Here is a 24446-nt window from a genome sequence, read left to right as displayed (position 1 = left end):
ATTAGACCTACATTTTAAGTTCTGCTACAGCAACATAGCAAAGCACAACTCCTGAAATTCTGTCATGGAGTTTTATTTTGGTGTGCCACCACAAGATTATTAGTGGCCACCACTTGCAAAAATGTCCTTCAGTCAGAAACTCACAGGACAAACAACCATCCACCCACCTACACACAGCCAGAGAGTTTGGAGTGGCCCATTAACCTGCCATGCATTTTTTGGATGGCAGGAAGAGGCCTGACTAACCATAAAAACACACACAGATGAACTTAGAGAAAATGCAAGCTCCACAAAAAATCCAGGACCTTTTTCCTGCTAGGCGACGGTGCTAACGACTGTATCCATGTCCACCACAATTTGATGCCAATGTAATAATCTTTATATTGTGGTACTCACAGACAGTTTCAAAGTTTACAGCTTCCACCCAAAGCATAGCTGGCTTTGAAATGCACAAACACAGGTAATAAGCAAATAAATAATTTTTAACAAATATGGCAATACTTAGAATGGATTGTTACATTTTGTTTTATGTAGATCATACAGCATCTAGACCCATCCAGTTAGAAACTGCTGTTCTAAAGCAGGTTTTAGAACTTTTGTTAGAAAAAGCTGCAGGACCTGCACTTGGATTGCTATTTTCATGGTGAATAAAGTATCTGAATACTTATTATACCACAGAACAATGGTCTTCAAGGGTCCATGAGAGTACCCTCCAAAATGACAAAACACGTCATACCAGAAATGTTTCAAACAATCTCCAAAAGAATAATGGTTGAAGATTAATTTATGATGGTTGCATGTTACATGATGCAACATGTGATTTCCTAGCAGTATAAAGATCCACTTGTTTGATGATGTTTCTGTGCTGCACCCACTAGTCCCCTAAAAGAAAATGATGGACATTTTTCTAGATTCAGTGTGTTTGGAGATTTTAGTCTTCTTCTTTATCAAGACTTTTATAAAACAGATAAATAATAAAAATCATAATGAACGTTCAAACAGAGATTCAAATATGCAAACTAATGCCCATTTGGCGATAACTGCTTCTATACAACATTGTTTGAATGAAATGGGGTATCAAAAGTATTAGTAAAAATAGGTAGTAAAATTTTCACAGATTATGTGTAGCCTCATTTTGTTGCTTCAACGTTACAAACTATCGGACATTTACAGAATTTTAACATGTACAGGTCCTTCTCAAAATATTAGCATATTGTGATAAAGTTCATTATTTTCCATAATGTCATGATGAAAATTTAACATTCATATATTTTAGATTCATTGCACACTAACTGAAATATTTCAGGTCTTTTATTGTCTTAATATGGATGATTTTGGCATACAGCTCATGAAAACCCAAAATTCCTATCTCACAAAATTAGCATATCATTAAAAGGGTCTCTAAACGAGCTATGAACCTAATCATCTGAATCAACGAGTTAACTCTAAACACCTGCAAAAGATTCCTGAGGCCTTTAAAACTCCCAGCCTGGTTCATCACTCAAAACCCCAATCATGGGTAAGACTGCCGACCTGACTGCTGTCCAGAAGGCCACTATTGACACCCTCAAGCAAGAAGGTAAGACACAGAAAGAAATTTCTGAACGAATAGGCTGTTCCCAGAGTGCTGTATCAAGGCACCTCAGTGGGAAGTCTGTGGGAAGGAAAAAGTGTGTCAGAAAACGCTGCACAACGAGAAGAGGTGACCGGACCCTGAGGAAGATTGTGGAGAAGGGCCGATTCCAGACCTTGGGGGACCTGCAGAAGCAGTGGACTGAGTCTGGAGTAGAAACATCCAGAGCCACCGTGCACAGGCGTGTGCAGGAAATGGGCTACAGGTGCTGCATTCCCCAGGTCAAGCCACTTTTGAACCAGAAACAGCGGCAGAAGCGCCTGACCTGGGCTACAGAGAAGCAGCACTGGACTGTTGCTCAGTGGTCCAAAGTACTTTTTTCGGATGAAAGCAAATTCTGCATGTCATTTGGAAATCAAGGTGCCAGAGTCTGGAGGAAGACTGGGGAGAAGGAAATGCCAAAATGCCAGAAGTCCAGTATCAAGTACCCACAGTCAGTGATGGTCTGGGGTGCCATGTCAGCTGCTGGTGTTGGTCCACTGTGTTTTATCAAGGGCAGGGTCAATGCAGCTAGCTATCAGGAGATTTTGGAGCACTTCATGCTTCCATCTGCTGAAAAGCTTTATGGAGATGAAGATTTCATTTTTCAGCACGACCTGGCACCTGCTCACAGTGCCAAAACCACTGGTAAATGGTTTACTGACCATGGTATCACTGTGCTCAATTGGCCTGCCAACTCTCCTGACCTGAACCCCATAGAGAATCTGTGGGATATTGTGAAGAGAACGTTGAGAGACTCAAGACCCAACACTCTGGATGAGCTAAAGGCCGCTATCGAAGCATCCTGGGCCTCCATAAGACCTCAGCAGTGCCACAGGCTGATTGCCTCCATGCCACGCCGCATTGAAGCAGTCATTTCTGCCAAAGGATTCCCGACCAAGTATTGAGTGCATAACTGTACATGATTATTTGAAGGTTGACGTTTTTTGTATTAAAAACACTTTTCTTTTATTGGTCGGATGAAATATGCTAATTTTGTGAGATAGGAATTTTGGGTTTTCATGAGCTGTATGCCACAATCATCCGTATTAAGACAATAAAAGACCTGAAATATTTCAGTTAGTGTGCAATGAATCTAAAATATATGAATGTTAAATTTTCATCATTACATTATGGAAAATAATGAACTTTATCACAATATGCTAATATTTTGAGAAGGACCTATAAACCAGTCATTAAACCTCTGACACTGATGTGTTGCAAATTCAACACTGACTACAAGACAATTATTTTTGTTAATTTAAAGAAATTTGAACAGCACTCTGTCAAAATGTTTCATGCATTTGTAAGTTTGCCCTTTTATCAGTTTTCTGTGAACCATCTCGCTTTAATGTAATGTTGTCCATGTGGTGCTAGCAGCTGACTTACAAATATACGTGTCAACACAGACTGACATACAAGAAAACTACTTCCTTAAAATGGTCTGAAGCAATAGAAAGTGGCATTTTTTCAGTGACGCGTAATGCAAATGTAGATCAGGGCAAGAGAATTAATCAGATGAATCTGAGAAGTTAAAATCAAAGAGCAGCTTTTGCCCCTCCTTCAGTACCACTACTGGTGAGTCCTTTTGGCAAAGCTTTGTGCCCTCAGCAGTAGTGATGCTCTGTGGGAAGCTGATCTAACCATGGTGCACAGAGGAAGTATGGTGAAAGCTGGCGCGGTTGCTTGACTTTCTCCTGTATAATTACAGAGTGTCAAGAGAACATGCCCCTTAAACAGTAACCATGGTAGACAGCAGCCCTTGAGGCATGAAACAAAAGCAGAGGCAGCTGTGAATAACTCAGTTTCATCTGTTTTTAAATCGCCAAATTATTTACATGCGTTGGCACTTCAAAATACTGTTAAAGGTTTGTTAGGGGACTCTTTATTAAACACAGTTCTCCTAAACTAGCTAAGTCTCTTGTCTCTTAGTGCAGCACTCACAGCATCCATGTAATTTTACAGCAGTTAACCTTTGAGTTGTGTGGTGGACGCTGGTGGCTCAGGGGTACGGGTTCGTCCTGTAACCAGTGGGTTGCCGGTATGAACCCCCACTCTGTCTGTCTCAGTCACTGTTTCCTTGGGCAAGACAATTTACCTGCCTTGCCTGCTGATGGTGGTTAGAGGGCCCTGTGGTACTGAATGTATGACAGGCTGACTTCTGTCCGTCAGCCCCAGGGCATGGCTACAATGTAGCTACAATGTAGCTCACCACTGTCAGTGTGTGAATGGGTGGATGACTGATTGTAGTGTAAAGCTCTTTGGAGTCCTCAGACTTGATAAAGAGTTATACAAGTACGGGTCATTTATTATTTCAGTTCAGAGTGTCATAACTTTATTTTCACTGATTTACCTTGGCAGAGCTATTGCTGTTATCATCGTGTGTACTTTCTTTGTTTCTATTTCAATCAAAAGTACTCCCTCTGCTTTTGTGTTTAGCTGGTCTCATACAGGACAAAATCATTTGTTGAGCTATTGGGGCCATTAACTTTATGTACTCTGTTTGTATTAGTTATTTCCCATAGAAAGTACTCCTCATTGCAGCTCAGTACAGCTCATTGCCTTTTTGTTTAGTTGTTTTCTCCCTAGATAAGAGATATATAGAGTCATTGATAACTATCAATGACTGATATTACCTTAGAAAGTAGGTCAATGCTTTTATGTTAAGGCGTGCTTCTTCAAGGACAAAGCCCTTTGTGGAGCTATTGCTGCCATTAATTTTTGTGTACTCTTTGTTTTTACCCACACAAAGTACTCCTGGCTCAGCATTTTTGTGTTTAACTGTGTCTCTCCCAGGTCAAAGCCATTTATGTAGCTATTCCCGCCATATACCCTCTCTTTGTTTTTTGTTTTTTACCATGGAAAGTAACCCTGACCCAGTGGTTTTATATTTGACTGCATTCATTTCTGGAGTAATTGCTGCCATTACTTTTGTGCACTCTCTTTGTTTCTTTACCTACAGAAAGTACTCCTCACTCTGTGGTTATGTATTTAGCTATTCTTTTGCAACAGCAAGCTATTTCTGGAGATGTAATGCAATCATATTTGTGTATTATTTTTAGTTTTTTTTCATAGAAAGTATTCTTGACCAAGTGCTTCAGAATTTAGCTGTTTTCAGCTCACACATACTCCTATTGCTTCTGTGCTCGTCTCCTCTCTGTCCTCCTAATTCCCAGCAGGTTGTGATAGATGATCACTCATACTGACCCAGTCAGGCTCCACTGGAGGTTCCCCTCTGTTAAAAGTGAATAGGTCCATGAGGGACTGCTGCACAGTTTACTTGTTATGGTCAGATGGGATTCTTTCAATATTTACATTTTTACCAAATGTTATTCAGGATCAACTGAATTTGTCTGAAATATATTTGGATCTGAATCTGGCTACATGATAGGGTTATGCTGGAATGAAATTGATTTGATTCTGTATAACTGAATAGGATCTTACTATGTTGGTTAGGTGTCTTGAGAAGTTATGAGTTGTATATTGGGCCATATAAGTAAAATGTATTAAATATTAACGTAAGTATGTGAAATGTTGCATGAATTACCATACACCTTTAATTTTATGTTTCTAAAAGCAATAATTGTATTTTTTGCTAACTTAATCCAATGGTTTACTCCTAACTCTTCAACATCTGGATCAAAGCCAGATTTCCTCAGGGTGGCTTGAAGGTAATTAAGTGGCAGCAGACTAGGGCATGCTGTTTCAGACATCCACATGAAATTATAATGGCATATATTGTTCACATAGGAAGAAAAGAAGGGGACAACCTGACACACAAACAAACAGACATACAAAGGTTTATTATTTATACTTCAAGGAGCTGGACTTAAGTATTAAACTGGAGGTGAAACTATTCTTTTAAGAAAATAATTGTACTTATTAGGGGAATTTATTTGGTAATGCAGTGTTTCTCTGATCACAGAAATCCCAGACAGTGATTATAACCAACTTGAGGCACACACTGTTTACATATAACTGAACTGAAATACACCTTAAAAGAAAACACACTGCAAAGGTCATTCTAACGTTGAGTAAAAGCAAACTGGGGCACATTTAATACCCGGTGATGTATTGATTGTAGGGTCAGTTGCTTTACAAACATTTAACAAATTCATGTTGTCATTTTTCTGGTTGTTTTTCATCATATGATGTTGATATAGGTTGCCGAATCTCCGCAGAGTAATTAAGATTTATCTGCCAAACCTAAAAATCTTCTTCTTTGTAATATTGACTATGCTGAATAATATGCATGCAAATGCATTTTTACCAGCGACATGTAACTTGTCTGAGGGTGAATTAACCGCATAATGTCAGTCAAAAGACACTTGTCAGGTTTCATTATACATAGTTCTTAGCACACATATAATCAGCTGGGGCTTACAGCGGCGGGTAACCTTGGAAGGACTCATTAACGTCCAGTCATCAACCTTGCAGCGCCAAGTCCGAGTCGCTGCTTTAATATTTCACAGAAAGAAGATGCCTCTTTGTGGTGCGGTGAAACGAAGCTATTGAAGATTTTTTATGGAGTTGAGGTTAATCTCCCTGCACCGACTTTCAAAGCACAATGTTAAAGGTGCACTGAAAACTCTGACAGCAGTTTTTGCAGAAGCTGCTCCTTTGTTAGAAACCATACCATGCATAGCATAACCTGGAAAATACATCAGACCCTTTTAAAGACATTTTTGTGGTGCTTCTGAGAATATGAGAGGAAATTAGCTCATAGTGTAACGACAGACACAGGACTCCTAAAAATACCTAGAATCACTTTAAACACTGTAAAATTGTGTGAATAAAAACTTTGCTCTTAAAACCTGTAATATCGCATTATTAAAAAAGACTTATCTGGAAGTTCAAAATAACTTAAATGCCATTCAGTCATTCCGAGGCATATCTGTGCAAGGGTCTACAATATTAATTGTTATAATGTGAAATCTTACACTAATATGCATCTCAATAAATAATAAAAAGAAATGATCAAATATTTCACTCATATTAATATAGTATATAGTATTATATAGAGTCTAATTTTGATGATTATGGCTGACAGCTAAAAAAAATATTTTAATAACTTTTTCCAGAAGGTTATATGTCACATATATTTTTTTAATTTGTTACATTTGAATTAATTCAATAACAGAAAGAATTAGAATAAAACATGTTAATACAAATAAGAAAGACAAAAATGAATAAAAAGGAGTAGAAAGAAAACAAATCTTATGAATAAATCAATATAAAAAAATTTGTTTTTAAACAGAAATGTCATGTTATGGTCTACACAGGAAAGACTTGGTGTAACAGTTGCTCAGCAAACAAGAGCTGACACCCTCCACAAGGAGAGTAAGCCTTAAAAAGTTGTTCCAAAAGAAGCTTACTGGTCACAGAGCGCTGTATTCAAGCATAATAATGGAAAGTTGAGTGGAAGGAAAAGTTGTGATAGAAAATATGGCAAAAGCAACAGCATCAGCACTGATGGAGACAACTTCATTAGATAATTTTGATTTAATTTGAAAAGATAATTTTGGATCACAGACCAACAGTCCAGTCCTTTCTCACTTTAGCCCAGGTAAGGGCTTCAAGCGTTGTTTCTGGTGCAGTAGTAGTTTAAACACAAGGAACCTGACAGTTGTAGTCCATGTCCTGGATCCATCTGTTGTGGTGGCTCCACATTTTCTAATCCCATTTAACTTTTTTTTTATATTCTTGGAAAAAGCACCCTTTAAACAGCCAACTATTTCAATAATGGGATTTTGTGGTTTACTGTTCTTGTGAATGGTTTCAGTGACTGCTGGACACCTGTCAAGCCAGCAGCTGCAAACCATCATCATAATCATCAAAAGTAACAGAAATACATTAAAATGATCAATTAGCCCATATCCTGGCTAACTCTGTCTGAGAAGCCCAACTCCAGTTGCAGTCCAAGCTTTGTGAATCATCCCCAAATGGCTTTACCACTCAAAGTTATCCCTGTTGCATGACTTTTTTCTACCACACTTCTTCCTTCCACTCAACTTTTTATCAATATGCACAGATACAGCACTCTGTGAACAGCAAGCGTTTTCATAAATCTGCTTTGGCAGGGTTGCCAATGACTGCTGGACAACCGCCTAACCAGCTGTCTTCCCCATGATTGTGTGGGCCTTATCATAACATTTCTGTTCTAAGGGAACTTTTTACCGGTAATATTCATTAATTAAATGGTGTAGTTTTAATTAGCTGTGTTTGTAAAGTATCTATAAAGTACTTGAATCTAACTTTTTGAACTAATGAAAAGATGAATTCAATTTTCGATGATATTCTAATTGACCACGTCCAATATTGAAGCAACTAGAGCCCATAGTGGCAGCATTGGAACAGCAGAGGCGCTGTATAGTCTGGTAGTTACAATTACAACCAGGTCTCATGTGACAAATGTAGAAAGAGCCAGATCAGGAAGTAAAACGCATGGCTGAGCAGGGAAAACTGGGAGGAGGAAGCAGAAAGTCAACATGCTGCATAGACAATCTTTGTTAAATGTCAGTAATAATGTCAGCGGGGTTTACACCGTGTCCAGATGACAGAAACGGTGTTTTTACTCGAGCATGTTTTACAGAAATCTCCCGAGCAAAGCATGTATGAGCAGGTTGATTCTGCTCCATGTCCAGTTTCATAAACGAGTCGTACAGATGTCAGAGATGAAGCCTTCAGAGGAGAGGACAGGAGCGCTGCAACTTCCTGCGACCTCACTACTGCACCGGGGCTGACGGAGGAGGAGATGACCATCCACAGAGTCCACAGGGAGGCGTGTGAGGTACCACAAACCTCTGGAGAAACTGTAGATCCCTCAGTGTCAGTTAGTGCGTCAGATCTTCTCCAGTTAACATGAGAAATAGGCGTTTACACCCGCTTCTTGTTAGTTAGTTAGTACACATTGCTACACATGGGCAAATATCACAATGATCACATCATGTAAATGCTAGATGGCATCCTCAATGTTGGTTAGGGCAAAAAACAGAAAAAGTTAAAATATATGTTTACGATTGAATTAAAGTTAAAAATAAGACATTTTAGCCAATATGACAAAATAAATGCAAGGTGGTGCACTTGGTAGCACTGTCGCAGCAAGAAGGGCCTGGGTTTGAACCCCGGCCTTTAAGCATTTAGTTTGCATGTTCTCCCCGTGCATGCGTGGGTTCTTTCCGGGTACTCTGGCTTCCTCCCACAGTCCGAAAACATGACTGTTAGGTTAATTGGTCTCTCTCTCTCTGACTCTAGCGTTTAGGTGTGTGTGCGCATCGTTGTTTGTCCTGTGTGTCTCTGTGTTGCCCTTTGATGGACTGGCGACCTGTTCAGGGTGTACCCCTGATTTGCACCAGCTCCTTCTCTACCCTGCAAGGACAAGCAGGTATATATGATGGATAAAAAGAATGACCAGACTGTAATGTGAGCTTTTGGAGATCCCGATCAGAACAACTGTTATTGGAAAAAACAAACACCCGGGTCAGCACTCAGAGGCCATGGTGGAATTTGGACATCATTTTTTTGTTCATATGTGGATCAGTAATGACTATGTACAGTGATCAGGCATAACAATATGACCACTCAGAGGTGAAGTACAAATATTTGTGGGTGGGATGTAGAGTTGAAAACAGGTATTTATATAAACTGTAGAAAAACGCCAAAACAAATTCCTTGTATGTCCAAAAACGTACTTGGCAATAAAGCTTTTCTGATTCTGATTCTGATTCTGATTCTGAAAACCTCTTTTCCTCTCACTGTCTGCCATGAAATCAGACTAATTGTTTCCTGTTTTCATTCAGTTAGAATAACCAAACGTATTTATAATTGTTAAATTCAGAATAATGAGAGAAATATATTTTACATTTTTAAGAAGGAATAAGAGCCACTGCAAAACAGTTCTAATAAAAAATATGCCTTATCTTATGCAGGTCAGTTTCATTGTCTGTAAAACAGTTTGACCTTGTGGAAAATGGCCAGAACACTTCTGGGAATGTCCAGTGGGCCCTGGGACCAGGCATGGACAGTTGGATCATGGTACATCATGTAAAAAAACTCATTTTTAACTGAAATCTCAGGAAGAAGCAGAAGATAGGGCTGCACATTTTCAGAAAAATATACAATTGGGAAACTATTGCTGAAAACTGCCACAATGATATCAGTTTCGACTAAATAAATGAGTATTTTATTTTGTTGCTATTACACCATGTCCTCAGCACTCTCCATGAGCTTTTGCATCTTAGTTGGAAAAAAAAAGTTAAAGTGTTATTGTGCACTCTGCTCCTTATTAAAGTTTGGCACAAAGAAAGCAATTGCTGAATGAAATCCACAAACCATGTGTGGGAACTAGCAGTGCACACCCCTTCCCAGAATAAAACATGGTGGTGGCAGCATCATGCTTTGGCCAGCTGGTTAGACTTGATGACAAGATAGGAGGAGCCAAATACAGGAAATTTCTGCAAGAAAGCCAGCAAAAGACTAGGGACTAAAGCAGAGGTTCACCTTCCAGCGAGACACTGACCCTGGACTTACAGTCAGAGCTAAAACCAAATGGTTTAATTTCAGTTCAGTTTTATTTATATAGGGCCAATTCACAACACATATCATCTCAAGGCACTTCACAAAGTCAATTCAATCATACAGATTTCAAGTCAGGTACATACATTCCAATTAATCCTAACTATCAAACAGTGCAGTCAGATTCAGTTATTTATTCAAATTGTTTAAAAAGTTTTTCTATCTAAGGAAAGATCAAAGCTTACATCAAAGCTAATTTGTATGTTAGAATGGCCTAGTCAAAGTCCAGCCCAAAATCCAATCAACAATGGAAAGACTTTTTTGATGTTAAGAAACGCCCTCCAATCAGTCAGCCTGTGCTTGAGTCATTTTTCAAAGAACAATTGGGCAGAATTTGCTAAATGTTCAAAGCCGGAGGAGAGATAAACTAAAGATTTAAGGCTGTAATTGCAAATTATTGACTCAGGTTGGTTGAATACATATGCAGGGCACAGTTTTTCAGATTGTAGTTGTAAAACCATGTATCCACAAGTCTCCACAAGTTCTCTATTCCCACAACTTTATTTTAATAATTGCCATTTTTCGAAAGAACATAAAACCAATGTGACTGGTTTGATTTATTATCAATACTATTACGCATTTAACCCGCCCAGTAGCAGTAATTGTTTTTGTCAGATATCTCATATTCACCAGGTCTGACTTGCTCCTCCATCAAACAGAGGCGCTGAGCTCTGCCCCGGTGACGGTGGTGCAAAGGTGTCGTGTGTGTGCCTTTAGGCTTATCTGTTGTAAATATTGTGCTTCGGAATGAGGATGAAGTTGAGGCAAGTTGGCCGCGACCTGAGGAGAGTGGTAGGGCCTGGGTGGGAAAAGCAGAATACCGTGGGGGGGGGGCCCAGCTATGCCAGCTTCACTATGTGACCCTGCACCGCCATGCAAAATGACAGGCCCGTGTCACTGAAAGGCCCGAGGCTTTTTTTGCTTTTGTGAGCTGTCAAAGCTCACCAACTAGTACGCTCTCAGTTTGAAACAGACTGAAAGATGACATTTTCTAACTTCCCAAAGCATGACAGAGAAGTTCAGTGTGTTTCGCCTACAAAAGGTGTTTGTGTGGCTGTTCAAGAATTAACAATTAGTCTAATAAACGGTTTAAGAAGTGCTTATTGAAGAGGTAACACGGTTGATTAAACGTTCACCTACAGAATCTCACAAAAGGATGGCAGAAATTAATTAGCAACATCATGAGAATTATACTGTTTTACATCTGTTTCTATGCACAGAGGTCAGCGTTTCCTTTTTTACCTTGACCTGAGCCAATCTGTGCTTTCTGTCCGCTTACTCACTGTGTTTACCTTTGTGTAATTAAATGTACTGTACAAAGTTATGTATGCAAGGGTCACACACCAGCATGCATGCTTGTTTGTCATGCTAATTAAATAATAATATCTTCATTATGTTCAGGCAAAGAAGCAGATGTATGTGGACCCTTCCAGTGGGTATAAGGTATTCACAGAATATGCCCACCTTCAGAGAGGGAAATGTTGCGGCAGCGCCTGCAGACACGTGAGCTCTTTTGTCTTCTTCTTTTTCGTTGTCACCAGGTTGTCTCGTCCTTTGGATCGCTGGTATTGTTGTGCACATTTCATCTACTTTATCCAGCCTCAGCTGCTTTGCTCCATTGTGTTTTTTTTCGCGTTGTGTTGCTGCTTGTCTTGCACTGCTGTGCTTTTGGGTTAACTGGCAACATCAGGGATGAGAACACGATGTAATTATTAATGAAAAGTATCAGTGTGTGTTCTAATGTTGGATCTACAGGTGCATCTCAATAAATTAGAATGCTATCAGAAATGTTATTTCCATAACTCAATTCAAATAGTGAAGCCTATCTGTAGATTGAGTACAAACAGTGATAGATTTCCTCCCTATTAATTTAGATGTTTTTTTTTTACAAAACCTTTATGACCAAGTCTGCACAATCATGGGGAAGAAGACTGCTGACTTGACAGTAGTCCAGCAGACAGTCTCTTCTACCCTCTTCAAGGAGGATAAGCCACAAAATGTGATCGCTAAAGAATGTTCAGGGTGCTGTATCCAAGCATATTACCGGAAAGTTAAGTGGAAGGAAAAAGTGTTGTAGAAAAAGGCGCTTAACGGAGATTCATAAGACGTGGACTGCGGCTGGAGTCAGAGGCCACTCTCAATGTATTTTGGAAATGGGGTACAACTGTTGCATTCCTTGTGTTAAGGCACTCTGCTACCAGAGACAAAGGCAGAGGTGTTTTTTATTTTCAAATGAATGACCAAGAAACACAATGAGGATTGGAGAGAGGCACAGAAACCAAGTTGTTTAAGGTCCAGTGTGAAGTTCCCACAGTCAGTGATCATTCGGGGAGCCATGTCAGCTGCTGGTGTTGGTCGGCTGTGTTTTTTCAAAGCCAGCACAGCCGTCTACCAGGAAATCGTAAAGCCCTTCATGCTTCCCTCTGCTGACAAGTTTCAGCTTTAATTGTTTTACAGATAGTCTCACATTTTCCTCAAACACCCAAGGTGAACTCTTAAAGCAGGGTCCTGCTACAGCAAAGGATTCCCAGACAATGACGCTTCCACCTTCATGAAGGAGGTTCTCCTCCTGGATTGCTGTAATTTGGGTTATGCCAAACATGCCCTCTATTCTGGTGTCCAAATAATTCCATTCTCATCTATTCAAAGAAAATGATTCCAGAAATTCCCATCTTTGTCTACAATCTCTCTTGTGTTTTTCCTGAAAAGAGCAAAGGTTTCCTCCTTGGAACACCTCACATGAACGTAAAAATTGTGCAGTCTATTTCTGATTGTAGGAATGTGCTTTTATAGCAACAGTTAAAAAGAGCCTGCTATAGGTCCAGTGATGACGCTCGAGGGTTTTTGAAGATTTTTCTACTATCTTGCGGTCTGCATCATGTCGAAATTGTTTTGGCAGCCAGACCTGGGCATATTTGCAGTTGTTTTAAATGTCTTCCACTTGAGACCATTTTCTGTACAGTCAAATGGCTGATGTCAAATTCTTTTAAGATGTTTTTAAACTCGTTTCCAGACTCATAAGCTGCAACAACCTTCTTCCTTAAGGCCTCAGGCAGCTCTTTCGATCTCACCATGGTGTACAATCTTACTTCAGCAGTCTGGGGAAAATAAATATCTAAGGTTTATACCAAAATAAATATCTATGGTTTAAACAGAGTAAACCTCCTTCAAAGTGCTGAGTAATGATGTTATGATCATGTGCACCTGATGGGACATCCCTATATATAGTTTTACTCTTTTAAAGTGAGAATAAATGTACAGGTGTCCTAATTTAATCCTCACCAGAAATTGCATTTTTAGAGTAAGATTTTACAGTGATTCCAGTTTTAAATGTTATTTTTAACTTATAATTTTAACCTGAATTACTCTTTATTGTTAAAATTAATATTAATGATTCATATGTTCTAATGATATGATAGAAATGAACACATAAAGACAAGATTTGTGACAATGATTTATATGAAAGCAATGGGTAAGAAATTGTGTTTTGTTAGAGGAAAGAATATGCAATAAAAGCAATTTAAAAGTGTATGTGCTAGGTTTATTATGTTTAGACACAACTGTTCATCTTTTGGGTTTAGAAATCTTTTAATGCCTGAAAACTTTAATTTACAATGAGTTACGATCAAACAAATCTTTGAAGAACTTTTGATCTTCTAAAGAAGAAGAAATGGATCGGGACCCAATTAAATGACTATAAGAAAATAAGAGATGTACTACTAAGGATTTTATGGTCGTTTTCTAATAGAGATCAGATTTGTAAAGCTCTGATCTGCTGATACAAATTAGAACCATTTCATTTTTGAAAGAGTTGCAATTGCAATGTGTCTCAAGCACATTACATTTGTATTTCGCACAACTGGAAAAAAAACGGACTGCCCTCTCTGGGTTCAGGGTCAGTCTCTGCCTCAAGCGGAGGAGTTTAAGCATCTTTGTGTCTTGTTCATGGGTGATGGTGGGATGGAACAGGAGATAGACAGATGGATTCAGGCTTCGTCTGTAGCAATGCGGGTGCTGCTCCGGTCTGTTATGGTGAAGACAGAGCGGAGCGAAAAAGCAAAGCTCTGAATGTACCGGTCCTCTACCTTCCAGCCCTCACCTCTGGTCATGAGATATTGATCATGACCGAAAGAACGAGATCCCGGATACAAGCGACCGAAATGAGGGTGGCTGGACTCAGCCATAGAGATAGGGTGAGGTGCTCCGTCATCCGGGGGGTAGCTTAAAGTAGAGCTGCTGCTTTTCCACACCGAAAGGAGTCAGCTGAAGTGAAGACGTCCCACTAGAAGAAGACCCCAGGGATGATGCAGAACTTACTGGATGTACAATATATCCCATCTGGCCCGAAAACGCCTTGAGATCCCCCAGGATGTCGCTGGGAAGAGGGATGTCTGGGTTTCCCTCCTGGACCTGCTGCCTTACTAGGATAAAATTAAACTGTATGCACCTGACTTTGAATGTGTCTGTATGATTGCATAAATTGACTTTATATTATAATATGTTATACTATATAAATTGGTTCCGTTTGTTTTGTGAAGTGCTTTCCGCTCTTTATGAATAAAGTGAATTTATTATTTTTTTTGTTTATAGACTTTGCAAAGAGCTAAATTGAATAGATTCAATTGTTTTACCACATATGTGCAAGATTATTATCATCATATTATAGCCCAAAAGCACTCCAGAAAAGGGCACCCTGCGCTGTTCCCCTCTGTTTTGCTCCATTGCAGTGAGTCTGATTCTGGCCTATTCAGTGTCATCCTGCTTTGTCTCATCAGCCCTCTCCTCCCTTCCAGACTTGACTCATCCTCTGTCTTACTTTGTCCCATCCAGCATTGTCCTCCTCTGCCCTCTTCTGTACTCTAAATGCGTTTTTTTTTTTTTTTTCATGCATTCTCTGTGTGAGTAAAGAGCTACTCAACATGCATCGTTTAATCTAGTTATTTTCTCTTGCAGTGTCCATATGGCCAAGTCAACGTGAAGGACCCTGCGATGAAGAAAAGCTTCAACTCTCTGTTTTATGTATAGACCTGTAACTAGGCAAAGTAAAATGCTAAATGCCTGTTTGGAATGGAGCCCAGCTTTCTTGGCTTGTCTCCTGCCTGTCGTTATTTTGCCTGCATGTGAGTCATTTTTTTTGCTGTGTAATAAATGATGAAATATGGGTAGTGTCTGTGCAATGCCTACGTCTTATGAATCACAACTATTCTCAGGATTGTTTTCATTGTCACAACCAGGGAATTTGGAGATAGGATTTGTTCACTAGACCCTTATGTGGAATTGTCTTTTATAACTTTTATTTTCTTAGCTTGGTTTATTTTCCACATATTTTTGTCTCTAATGTGCACCAGAATGCCGCGAGCATTGTTTTTAATGTCTCTTTAAGAGTGTTCAAGATTTCTTGTGGTATTCCCCTCCTCAGATGCATTTACAAGGGTGGTGGGAGTATGGAGATGAAAACTGAGAGTGCATTTTAGATGTTCGCCCTCAAGATAAAGGGCAGATAAGTGAACGTAACTGCAGATATTCAGATGGAGCTCTTTTGCTTTTGCATCTCTCGTTATCTTTTCTTGCTCCCAAATGTACAAACATGCATGAATATTAGCATCATTTGCACTCCACAAGTGCTTGACTGAACTGTTGCACTTGGCTGCGCTGCTTTTGCACCAGTTGATGGAATCAGGCTGTTAGCAAACATACCATGGACATCAACAGCAACCCTCCCCACCGGACGCGCAGCTCAGCCTCCTGGCAACACTTGGCTACAGCGCAGCTCCCCGCGGCTGCTCTCCTGAGCTGCAGCCCTAATGAACTCCTGGGCCTTCTCATCCCACGACTGCAATAGATCAGCTCATGTTCACCAGCATGCTGAGACGCACACATGCATAGGGATGCTCCCTCCATCAGAGCGCCCTGTGGCTCCTAATAGGCCAATATAGAAGAAAGGTTGCGCTTAACGCAGCACTTTGTAGCCCACAGTAATAGTAGATGGAGAGGTCAAGTGATCACGCAGCTCCACCTGTGCGTGCAGGAGGCGTCGTGGAAAGCTGCGCTGCTTGATTTGTGAGTGCATGTGAGAAGGCAGCGCGGTGCCTCCAGGCTCACTCCTCTATCTCTCTATCTCTCACTCTCTCTCTCTCCGAGGCTGCCACACACACTCACCTCTCTCCGCCTGATTGGGCAAACAGCGTCAAGATGAGAGGATGTGTCTGCCGCCGCGTCCACTGGGCGCGGCCATAGTTTTCCACGGCAGGTGGGTCCCCAAGGCTGGCGCTTACAGTGATCGGAGCAAAGGCCCCGTGAGCGGCTACAAGGAGATTCGTGATCCCAACAGTGCTGGGGAGGACAGGTTCTGGGGACGCTTCGTCAGGCGGGATGAGAGGCGAGTTTGTTTGGTGTTCCTCTAAACCGAGGCAGCGGAGCGTGCGGCGGCTGCAGCGGGACGGTGAAGGTGTCACACTCATCAACTACATACCTACCTGGGGCCCGCTTGCCTGCTGCAGCTCCGTGGGGTTTTTTGCCTCGGGACTTGTCTGTCACATTAAAGTAGATGCATTGCCATTCAGGGCCTCGGCGGTCCTGCAGCCTGACCATGAAATAGGCCAACTTTCATGTCTGCCTCATCCCCTCCACGTCTTCCCATCCAGTGGTGGCACGGTTTGAATTTGTTTCCACCTCATCATGCTCTAACTAAGCAGTTGGTGACTGCGACACAACAGCAGGAGTTTTCCCTTTTCCCAACATATCCTGGGGAATCTTGTTAATTCACTCCTCCTATTAAACACGGTGCGTTTTAGGAGGTGTGAGACTTTTTTTGGTGCAATCTTTCTATTATCATGGGCACACAAACGGTATTACAACCTCCTCTTTGCTTTTATGTGATGAATTTTTGTACCCGTTTTGGTTTTCTTAACTTAGCTGATTTCAGCTTTTATACAGTGTTACACTAAAATACAACATATCAATTTAACAATGCTATGATGCCTAATATATCATATCATGTTATGTTTTATATAAAAACTGGTGAAAAGGTAACAGTTGTGAAACAGGTATATTTTAATGGTCGATAGATTCTTCATTGAATTTGTACTTCAAATTACAAAATACAAACTGCAAAATATTTGCAACTTTAATTAGACTTGATTACCCATGTGTCTAATTTCTGCAGTCGCAGGGTTGCAGGGACTGGTGGTTATTTGGCAGGAGGGAGGGTCCAGCCATCACAGGGCAACAGAGAGACTCAAAGCTGGAGTACCCAGAGAGAACCCTACATACACAGGGAGAACATGCAAACTCCATCTTTCTGCAGGGCAACAGTGCTAACAACTACTCCATCATGCATATTCTGACTTAAATATACTGGAAGAAATATATTTTGATTAGAATTTCACATTTATGTCTATTTAGAATTGTCAATGTAGTGGATGGAACATCATAACAATACTGATATACACATTTTGTCAAAAACATCTAATTAACAAAATTTTCAGACTACTATTTCTCATTTGCTATTGTTTAATTCTTTAATGCGTGATGTTTTAACTAGTTAAAACTATTGCAAATGTACAATGATTTATCCACTGAGAAGAAAGAAGTCAGAAGAAATGTTTTCTAAGTGCAGTAGCATAGAGAGCAAACAAACAGACACCCTGCTGGGATTTAGAAGCGCTCAACCCAGTCTTCCTGTAATTTGCCTTGGAAATAAATAATTGCAATGATTGTGACAGAAATTGCATTTCTAGCAGCATTCAGGCAGAGCATTGCAATTTCTACGCCAGTTCTGGTCATCTGATTGTTACTCTGATGTGCAAAGACACGTGTCAACAAGTTTATTTTATTTCCCTTTGGGATTATTAAAGTATTTTTAAATTGAATTTATTTTAACAACTGTTATAAGGATATGATGCATTGTGGTGGCAAGGCATAGAGTTTGCCACTTTCACTTTTCTATAATCCACCCATTTTATGTGTGAGAATTTAATAGACACCGTTTGCCACACCATTCAAACTATAAGTCAGACTACCGTTAGTTTTCTCACAACAATATGTAATTTGGCTCTAAAAAGTAACTTCAAGGTAATGTTAGACACGGTGGTTGGAGGAGATGCTTAAATACACAGCATCTGAGCTCAAATCATCTCTCCATTCAGCTGAGACATAAATAAAGGAAAATGCTGCTACACTTAATCATTGTAGGTAAACTTGCAGGAGGAACATTTGGAGAGAGTGGTCATTTTTACTGATAAGGGATGTATAAAAAGTAAAAACCTACACATTTTCCTCATTGATAAACTTTATGCTCACAAACAAGACCCTTAATGGTCCGGCTTTTAACTACCTGCTTGACCTATCTGTTGTTGCCAAGCCATGAACTGTGCTGCACCCTTTTTTCCTCAGCTTTGGGTTTTTTCTTCCTTTATAAATCCTTGGGGTAAAAACACTGTTTTTGGTGGGTGAAAAGACATCCCAACTCTTCATCTGTTTACTTCCAAAATAACAGAAACAAATATACTTAAGGTCTTTAGTGACATTTTGATTATAGTTTAACAAAAAACAAATTCACTGACTAAAAGAGAATCATTTCATGAACTGGCATCCTCAGGCATCCTGCTAAAGGAATGTTTCTCAAAATGTGGCATTTGGCCTATTTATGGCATATCAAGGATGATAGATCAGTTTGAATATGTCATAATACTTGACGAGCTCATGTTGCCTTGTGCCAAAGAGGCAATGCCCCTAAAACGGGCTTTTCAACAAGACAACCCAGAACACACCAGTAAGTGACATCGTCTTGCTTTCAGTCCAACAGGATCGGCGTTATGGACTGGTCCGCCCAGTTCATGAACATTTATCCAATAGGAACCTTGAGGGGTGGCATCAGACTTGCTGTTTCAGAGGCAAAACCAAAAATGACTGAGCAACAGTCAAACAGTACATCTTTGAGTTTATAAAGAAAAACAAAAACACTGGTATTTTTAAACAGCTTAATGTTCCTGCCTTGTCAAAATCAGATTTATTCACCAAATTTTGGACACCAACAATGAATTTAACTTTGGTTCTACTTTGCTCTCAACAAAAAGGGAAAACAAAAACATGTTTTAAATTAATAGTTACATAATTTACAAATAACTAAATAATACATAAAATACATAATACATAAAAATAATACGCAATACATAATAACAAATTTGATGTGGTTAGGCATATGACCACTTTTTCCTTCTGTTTTGATCCATAACAGGTTTTGCCTTGTAGAGGTAGTGAAGGCCTAATATAGACTGAAATCAAAGTCCTTGCAGTGGAAGACAAAAATTGATCTGAACAGTAATCGCAAGAATATCAAAACCTGGTCTAGAGACAAGGAAAAAAAAAAACATCTCAGGTTTTCATCAATAGCTTCTTGTTTTTCTTAAACGTAGCTAAATGATTAATTAATAATCAGAGTGTAATGTGTATTGTGATCATATAGTGTATTTGCCAAATTCTAAACCTAAAAAGGACAATTTAGCAGATGCATGCATGGAAATAAAAGGTATTTGAAGCTTTTTGCACACTTTTTTAATACTGCTATTTTAAACAGAGCAGTACATTACCAATTCAGTTTGCCATAACATTTCTATATATTTATTTATTTTTATAATATATATTGTCACTGTCAGAAAAAATACCTCCAAAAGTAATATGCAGTTTTATTTCGTCCAATCTTTGACATCAAACCCTTTTTTATGCTATTCAGAGGTGCACTCGCTGGTGAGGTTCAGGTCATCAGCTTAAGGTCACAGACTGATGACCAGGCATTCTGTTTTAGGCTTTTCTCGTAGTATTATTCGTGGTTTCATCAATGAGGGTAAAGGGATCTAAAGCAGCTCCAGATCATAATATTACTAGTACCATGTATGAAAGTTAGTAGGATTCAAGGATTTTTAGTCATACCAGCTCACATTTACATGTTAAGGTACAAAATTCGGACTCAGGTCCCGGTTGAGAAGGCTAATACTTAAGTAAAAAGAAAACTATAACATACAAAGCTAAATCTAACAATAAAAAGACAAAATATTGCAATAAGTAAAAATATATGCAGTGAAGAGCAAACAAAAAAGAAATATATAGCGTTAAATAGTGATGCTGAAATAAATTTTGCAAAGGACTGAATACACATGTACAGCATGAGGTAGTGCTTAATATTGCACCTATAATATGACGCTCTTTTTCTGAAATGCAGTGTTAGCTTTATGCAAGATGCAACAGTACACACACCTTGCAGAAAGTTCTACTGTGGGATCTTCAAGATGTTTTCTGGTAAACATGAGACGTACCTATGGGTTTATTTTGACCAACAGTGGTTCTCAGGTTGGAGCTCTGCTATGGATGCCATTTTTTTGTTAGATTATGGACTCTGAACTTATTTGAGACAAGTGAGGCCTGCAGAGCTTTAGATGTTATTTTGGATTTATTTTTCTACTTCCAGGATGAAGTAATACTTATGGCTGTTTAATAGCTGCTTAAAGGTTGTTATTTTCAAAAGGTACTTTTAATCTGACACATATTCTAACTGAATATGATTGTATATGATAATAATGGCTTTTTAGAGTGAAGCAAATGTGAACAGATGAGCAAACATACTGCAGGATTAGTTTCCCCTTGCTGCAGATCTGCTACTGCACTACTACTGTCAGGCAGACGTGAGGTTTTTATTTCAGGCATTTTGGAATGAACATCTCTGACCCCCAGCTGGAGCATATGCTGCACTGGAGCAGAGTGGCAGTTATACACCGTGTGCCTTTCTGGAGGACGATGCCACTAGCCGCAGAGAAAGAGAGAGCTGTCCAGATCGGATCTGCGTGCAGACTGGCCTTAGTCACAACCAGTTGACAGGCCAAGCAGCACCCACCATCTCACAGAGGCTCAGCAACCCTACGGCCAAAGGCCCCAACCACCCCCAGTTAAAGTGTCTCCATCATTGTTGGAAAGACCAGCCAGGAACTGACACAGGGTTGGCACGAAGACAAAAGAAAAACCTTGAGTGTCAGCCCTATGACGGCTGAAAGAAACATCAGTCTCAGCAACTGGCCGGGCACTGCTTTGTACATTTGTGTGCGTGTGTGCCCGTGCGGCTGCATGCACGTGTGTCTTGATATTCAAGCAGCATTTGAGCAGCCCCTACATCAACGTCTGGTTCTTCTACACAGACAGTGTCAGCTTGCCTCAGGGCAGCAGCCTCTGCAGTGGTCATATGGACAACCACATCCCTGTGGTAGAATTAGTGATAAAAAACACACACAGCCGCTGAGTGACAGTCAGCACACCAGATTCCTTTGGACAGACAGGGCTGCAAATAGCACAGAGAAGCTGCCTCTCCCTCAGACCGCAACTGGTGGTCAGGCTCATGCCAGGCTGAGCTGCGTTCGCCAGATGAGCCCAGATGAAAGTCAGGGGCAGTCAAAGGCACCTAAGAGCCCGAGGAGAGCTCTGGCCTGTTTATCCCTCTCCCTGATTCTACTTTAAAGCGGTCATATCTGTGATTTCTTGTCACACTTATCAGACAATGTCATTGCTTTCTTTAGCTGTTAGCGCTAGCCTGTGTGTCTTTAAAAGAAAGGAGCCCATTTGACAACACAACCCGAACCAGCCACGGCGTATATTATGACACAGGACATCCATCTATTATGTTTCCATGTCCTTTCTAGTGTGGCCAGATCTGGACTAATACACGCACGATTCCCCAGGAGGATACGGCATCCCCAAAGGAGTCGGAGGAGTGCGTGTGTGTGATGGTGGCAGTAGGCTGTTGGAGCTTCTCTCTGAGGCAGGGAGTGGAGGCAGGCAGCAGTTGGTGTGCAGAGAGCAGAGGCTCAGGCTGGCTAGTTAAGAGCTTCTCTCTCCTATCCTCCATCTGCCAGGGACCGGGGTTGTGATTTGAGCTCCAGCAGAGCAGAGCAGGGAGGAGATCGAAGGAGGGAGGGAAGGCAAGGATGGGGAGATAAAGGGAGGGTGGGGGGTGTAGAAGAGAAAGTGGAGGATGCAGGGAGTTTGAGTAAAATGGAAATGACCAACGAAATATACAAAAACATGAGCATAATCTTAACAGAAGACTGGATTAAATTTCTTTAAAATTAAGTTTATCTGCTGGTCTGTTCAGATATTTCCCACTTTCATATTTCCTTCAAAGATTTTCCCTTCATGGTCATTTTGTGCCTGTAAACATATCTCCATCCTTTCACCCACCCACCCAGGCTCATGTGACTGCGATACATGTGACTATAAAGCTTTACAGTGCTTCACTCCTCCCTCCGTTGCTCCTCCTCAACCCCCCTCCACCCTCTCTCCCCTTCCCTTTCCTTCATTCTTTCAGTGTTTAGCTTGTGGTTCCCTACTCCACAGTGGATCCTGGGAGAGCTGGGGAGTCTTCCCTCCTCCTCAACCTCTCCTCCACTCCTCCACTCCTTCTCCTGTCCATGCTCGGGGAGAGCTGCTCTGCAAGACAGAGTGTCATTGGAGGTGACCCAGAAATGATAACTCCACATGAACCCTGGATGTGTGGTAATCCAACCACCATGCCCTACAGCAGAGAGGAGCCACGGCGTCCAGGATAGGTTGCACAGAGGAGCCCAGATGGGATGCAGAGCCTGTTTCTGGGTATCACCCTCGGAGGACCGCCACGTGCACGTTGACGTGTTGTGGTGCGCTGTGAAACGGATCTTGCCTTTGCTGCATTATTGATGAGATGCACTGTGATGTCAACCCAGGCTGAAGAAGCAAAGCAAAATGACTGTTAGCAGTGTTGCACATGATCGTTTATGCAGAGGAGTAATTAATTGTCACCCTTTTGCTCCCAGCACAACTGTACTCTTTTAACTTGTCATTTGAAATCTGTCCATCTGAGCCTCTATGTGCATGTGTGTGTGTGAGAGAGTGTGTGTTGTTCTTCTTGGACATCCTATTCTGGATGCTGCCCATTTCCTCATTTATTTAACAATAAATATGCAGTTCAAATGGAGCCAGTATGCACTTTATGCTCTTTAATGTAACAGATGGTTGTCATGCTATCTTTTAGTCTGCCAAATAAAAAAAAATTTATCACGTGGTTGTGTTTTTTTTATTTATTTATTCTCTAAATTTAGATAAAATAGTCATAATAAAAGTGAATTCTACTTTAAGAAATACTTCTGGAATATTCAGGTGAAGGTTGAAATGTTCGGATTCTGTCTATGTAATCTTGTTACAAAAGGCCACATGTGTGCAGATTTCTGATTTCTATCTAGACATCTCATTTTTTTGTTTTAGGTAAAGATGGATGGACAGATCTGGGGACACAAATCAGTCCAACGATGAAATAATGTGAAATTTATGTTGTGATTCCTCCCCCCTCCCCCCCCCCCCATTTATTCATGTACTGTGCACCTCTGTAATTTCACTGTAAAATGTGCAATGCAAATTATTAATTTTTTATTCTATTATAAAAATCATTTTTAAAAGGAGAATCAGACATTATTCGTGGTAAATATAAATTCTGGATAATTATAATTGTGATAACCCTTCAAAAACAGGAGAAGGTACGGGACAAAAACTGTGATGATTAAATCACCGCTGTGAGTTAAGGCTCCACCTGGTTCCTATCTGCAAAAACACATAAATTAACGCGCACTGTGTTGTTTTAATTTGGCATTTGCGTATTCAAGGCAGAAGCATTTCTTCATTGCCGGCATGTGTTGCTGCGCTCCACATCTTCGTCAGACTGATTGATCGAGTTTGACTGCACACCTATATTATTGCATTTTCACACAAACCTCTGCGGCCAGAGAGAGGACCTGAAGCTGCAGCCGTTCCCTCCTAATGTCTATGCAACCACCAACATTCATGTGTGTTGGTGCATTTTGTGACCGTGCATGTGAACTGCGTTTGATGAATAATTTGTATTGCAACAAAAAATTAGAGCAGATGCATTCGCATTTTGCGGGTTGTTTCAGGTTGTGAAGATAATAATAAAAAACCCCGTTTATTTCTGAATGCATTAAACAGCCGCTTATTTAATTTAACACTGTTTCTGTTCTCCCTGTTGTTTGGGAATTAGAGGCTCCATAGGAGGCCATTGGCTCATGCCTTCCCGTTTTCCTGTTTGCTGCTCTGTTGAGGGATGTCTGCATATGAGAGAGGGGAATATTTAAATGTCTTGTGTTTTAATTGACGCTCGAACGGGAACTGCGCGCTCTAAAACGAGGACCACCCGCCCCCGCCTCACCCTCATCCCCGCACCCCCCCCCAT

At 40.4% G+C, this 24446-nt stretch overlaps 1 protein-coding gene across 1 annotated transcript; it reads left to right on the top strand.

Annotated features, from left to right (window-relative positions):
* Positions 1-8056: 8056 nt before the first annotated feature.
* c9h1orf53 (chromosome 9 C1orf53 homolog) lies at positions 8057-15347 on the top strand. The gene is made up of 4 exons (XM_047374922.1): positions 8057-8094; positions 8270-8402; positions 11588-11689; positions 15140-15347. The coding sequence occupies exons 1-4, from the start codon at positions 8057-8059 to the stop codon at positions 15209-15211; spliced, it is 345 nt and encodes a 114-aa protein (XP_047230878.1). The 3' UTR covers positions 15212-15347.
* The last annotated feature ends 9099 nt before the right edge of the window (positions 15348-24446 follow it).

Source organism: Girardinichthys multiradiatus, chromosome 9 (assembly GCF_021462225.1).
Source record: "Girardinichthys multiradiatus isolate DD_20200921_A chromosome 9, DD_fGirMul_XY1, whole genome shotgun sequence".
Classification (NCBI taxonomy): Eukaryota; Metazoa; Chordata; class Actinopteri; order Cyprinodontiformes; family Goodeidae; genus Girardinichthys; species Girardinichthys multiradiatus.
The sequence above is the reverse complement of the archived record's forward strand: the minus strand, read 5'-3'. Positions and strand labels throughout refer to the sequence as shown.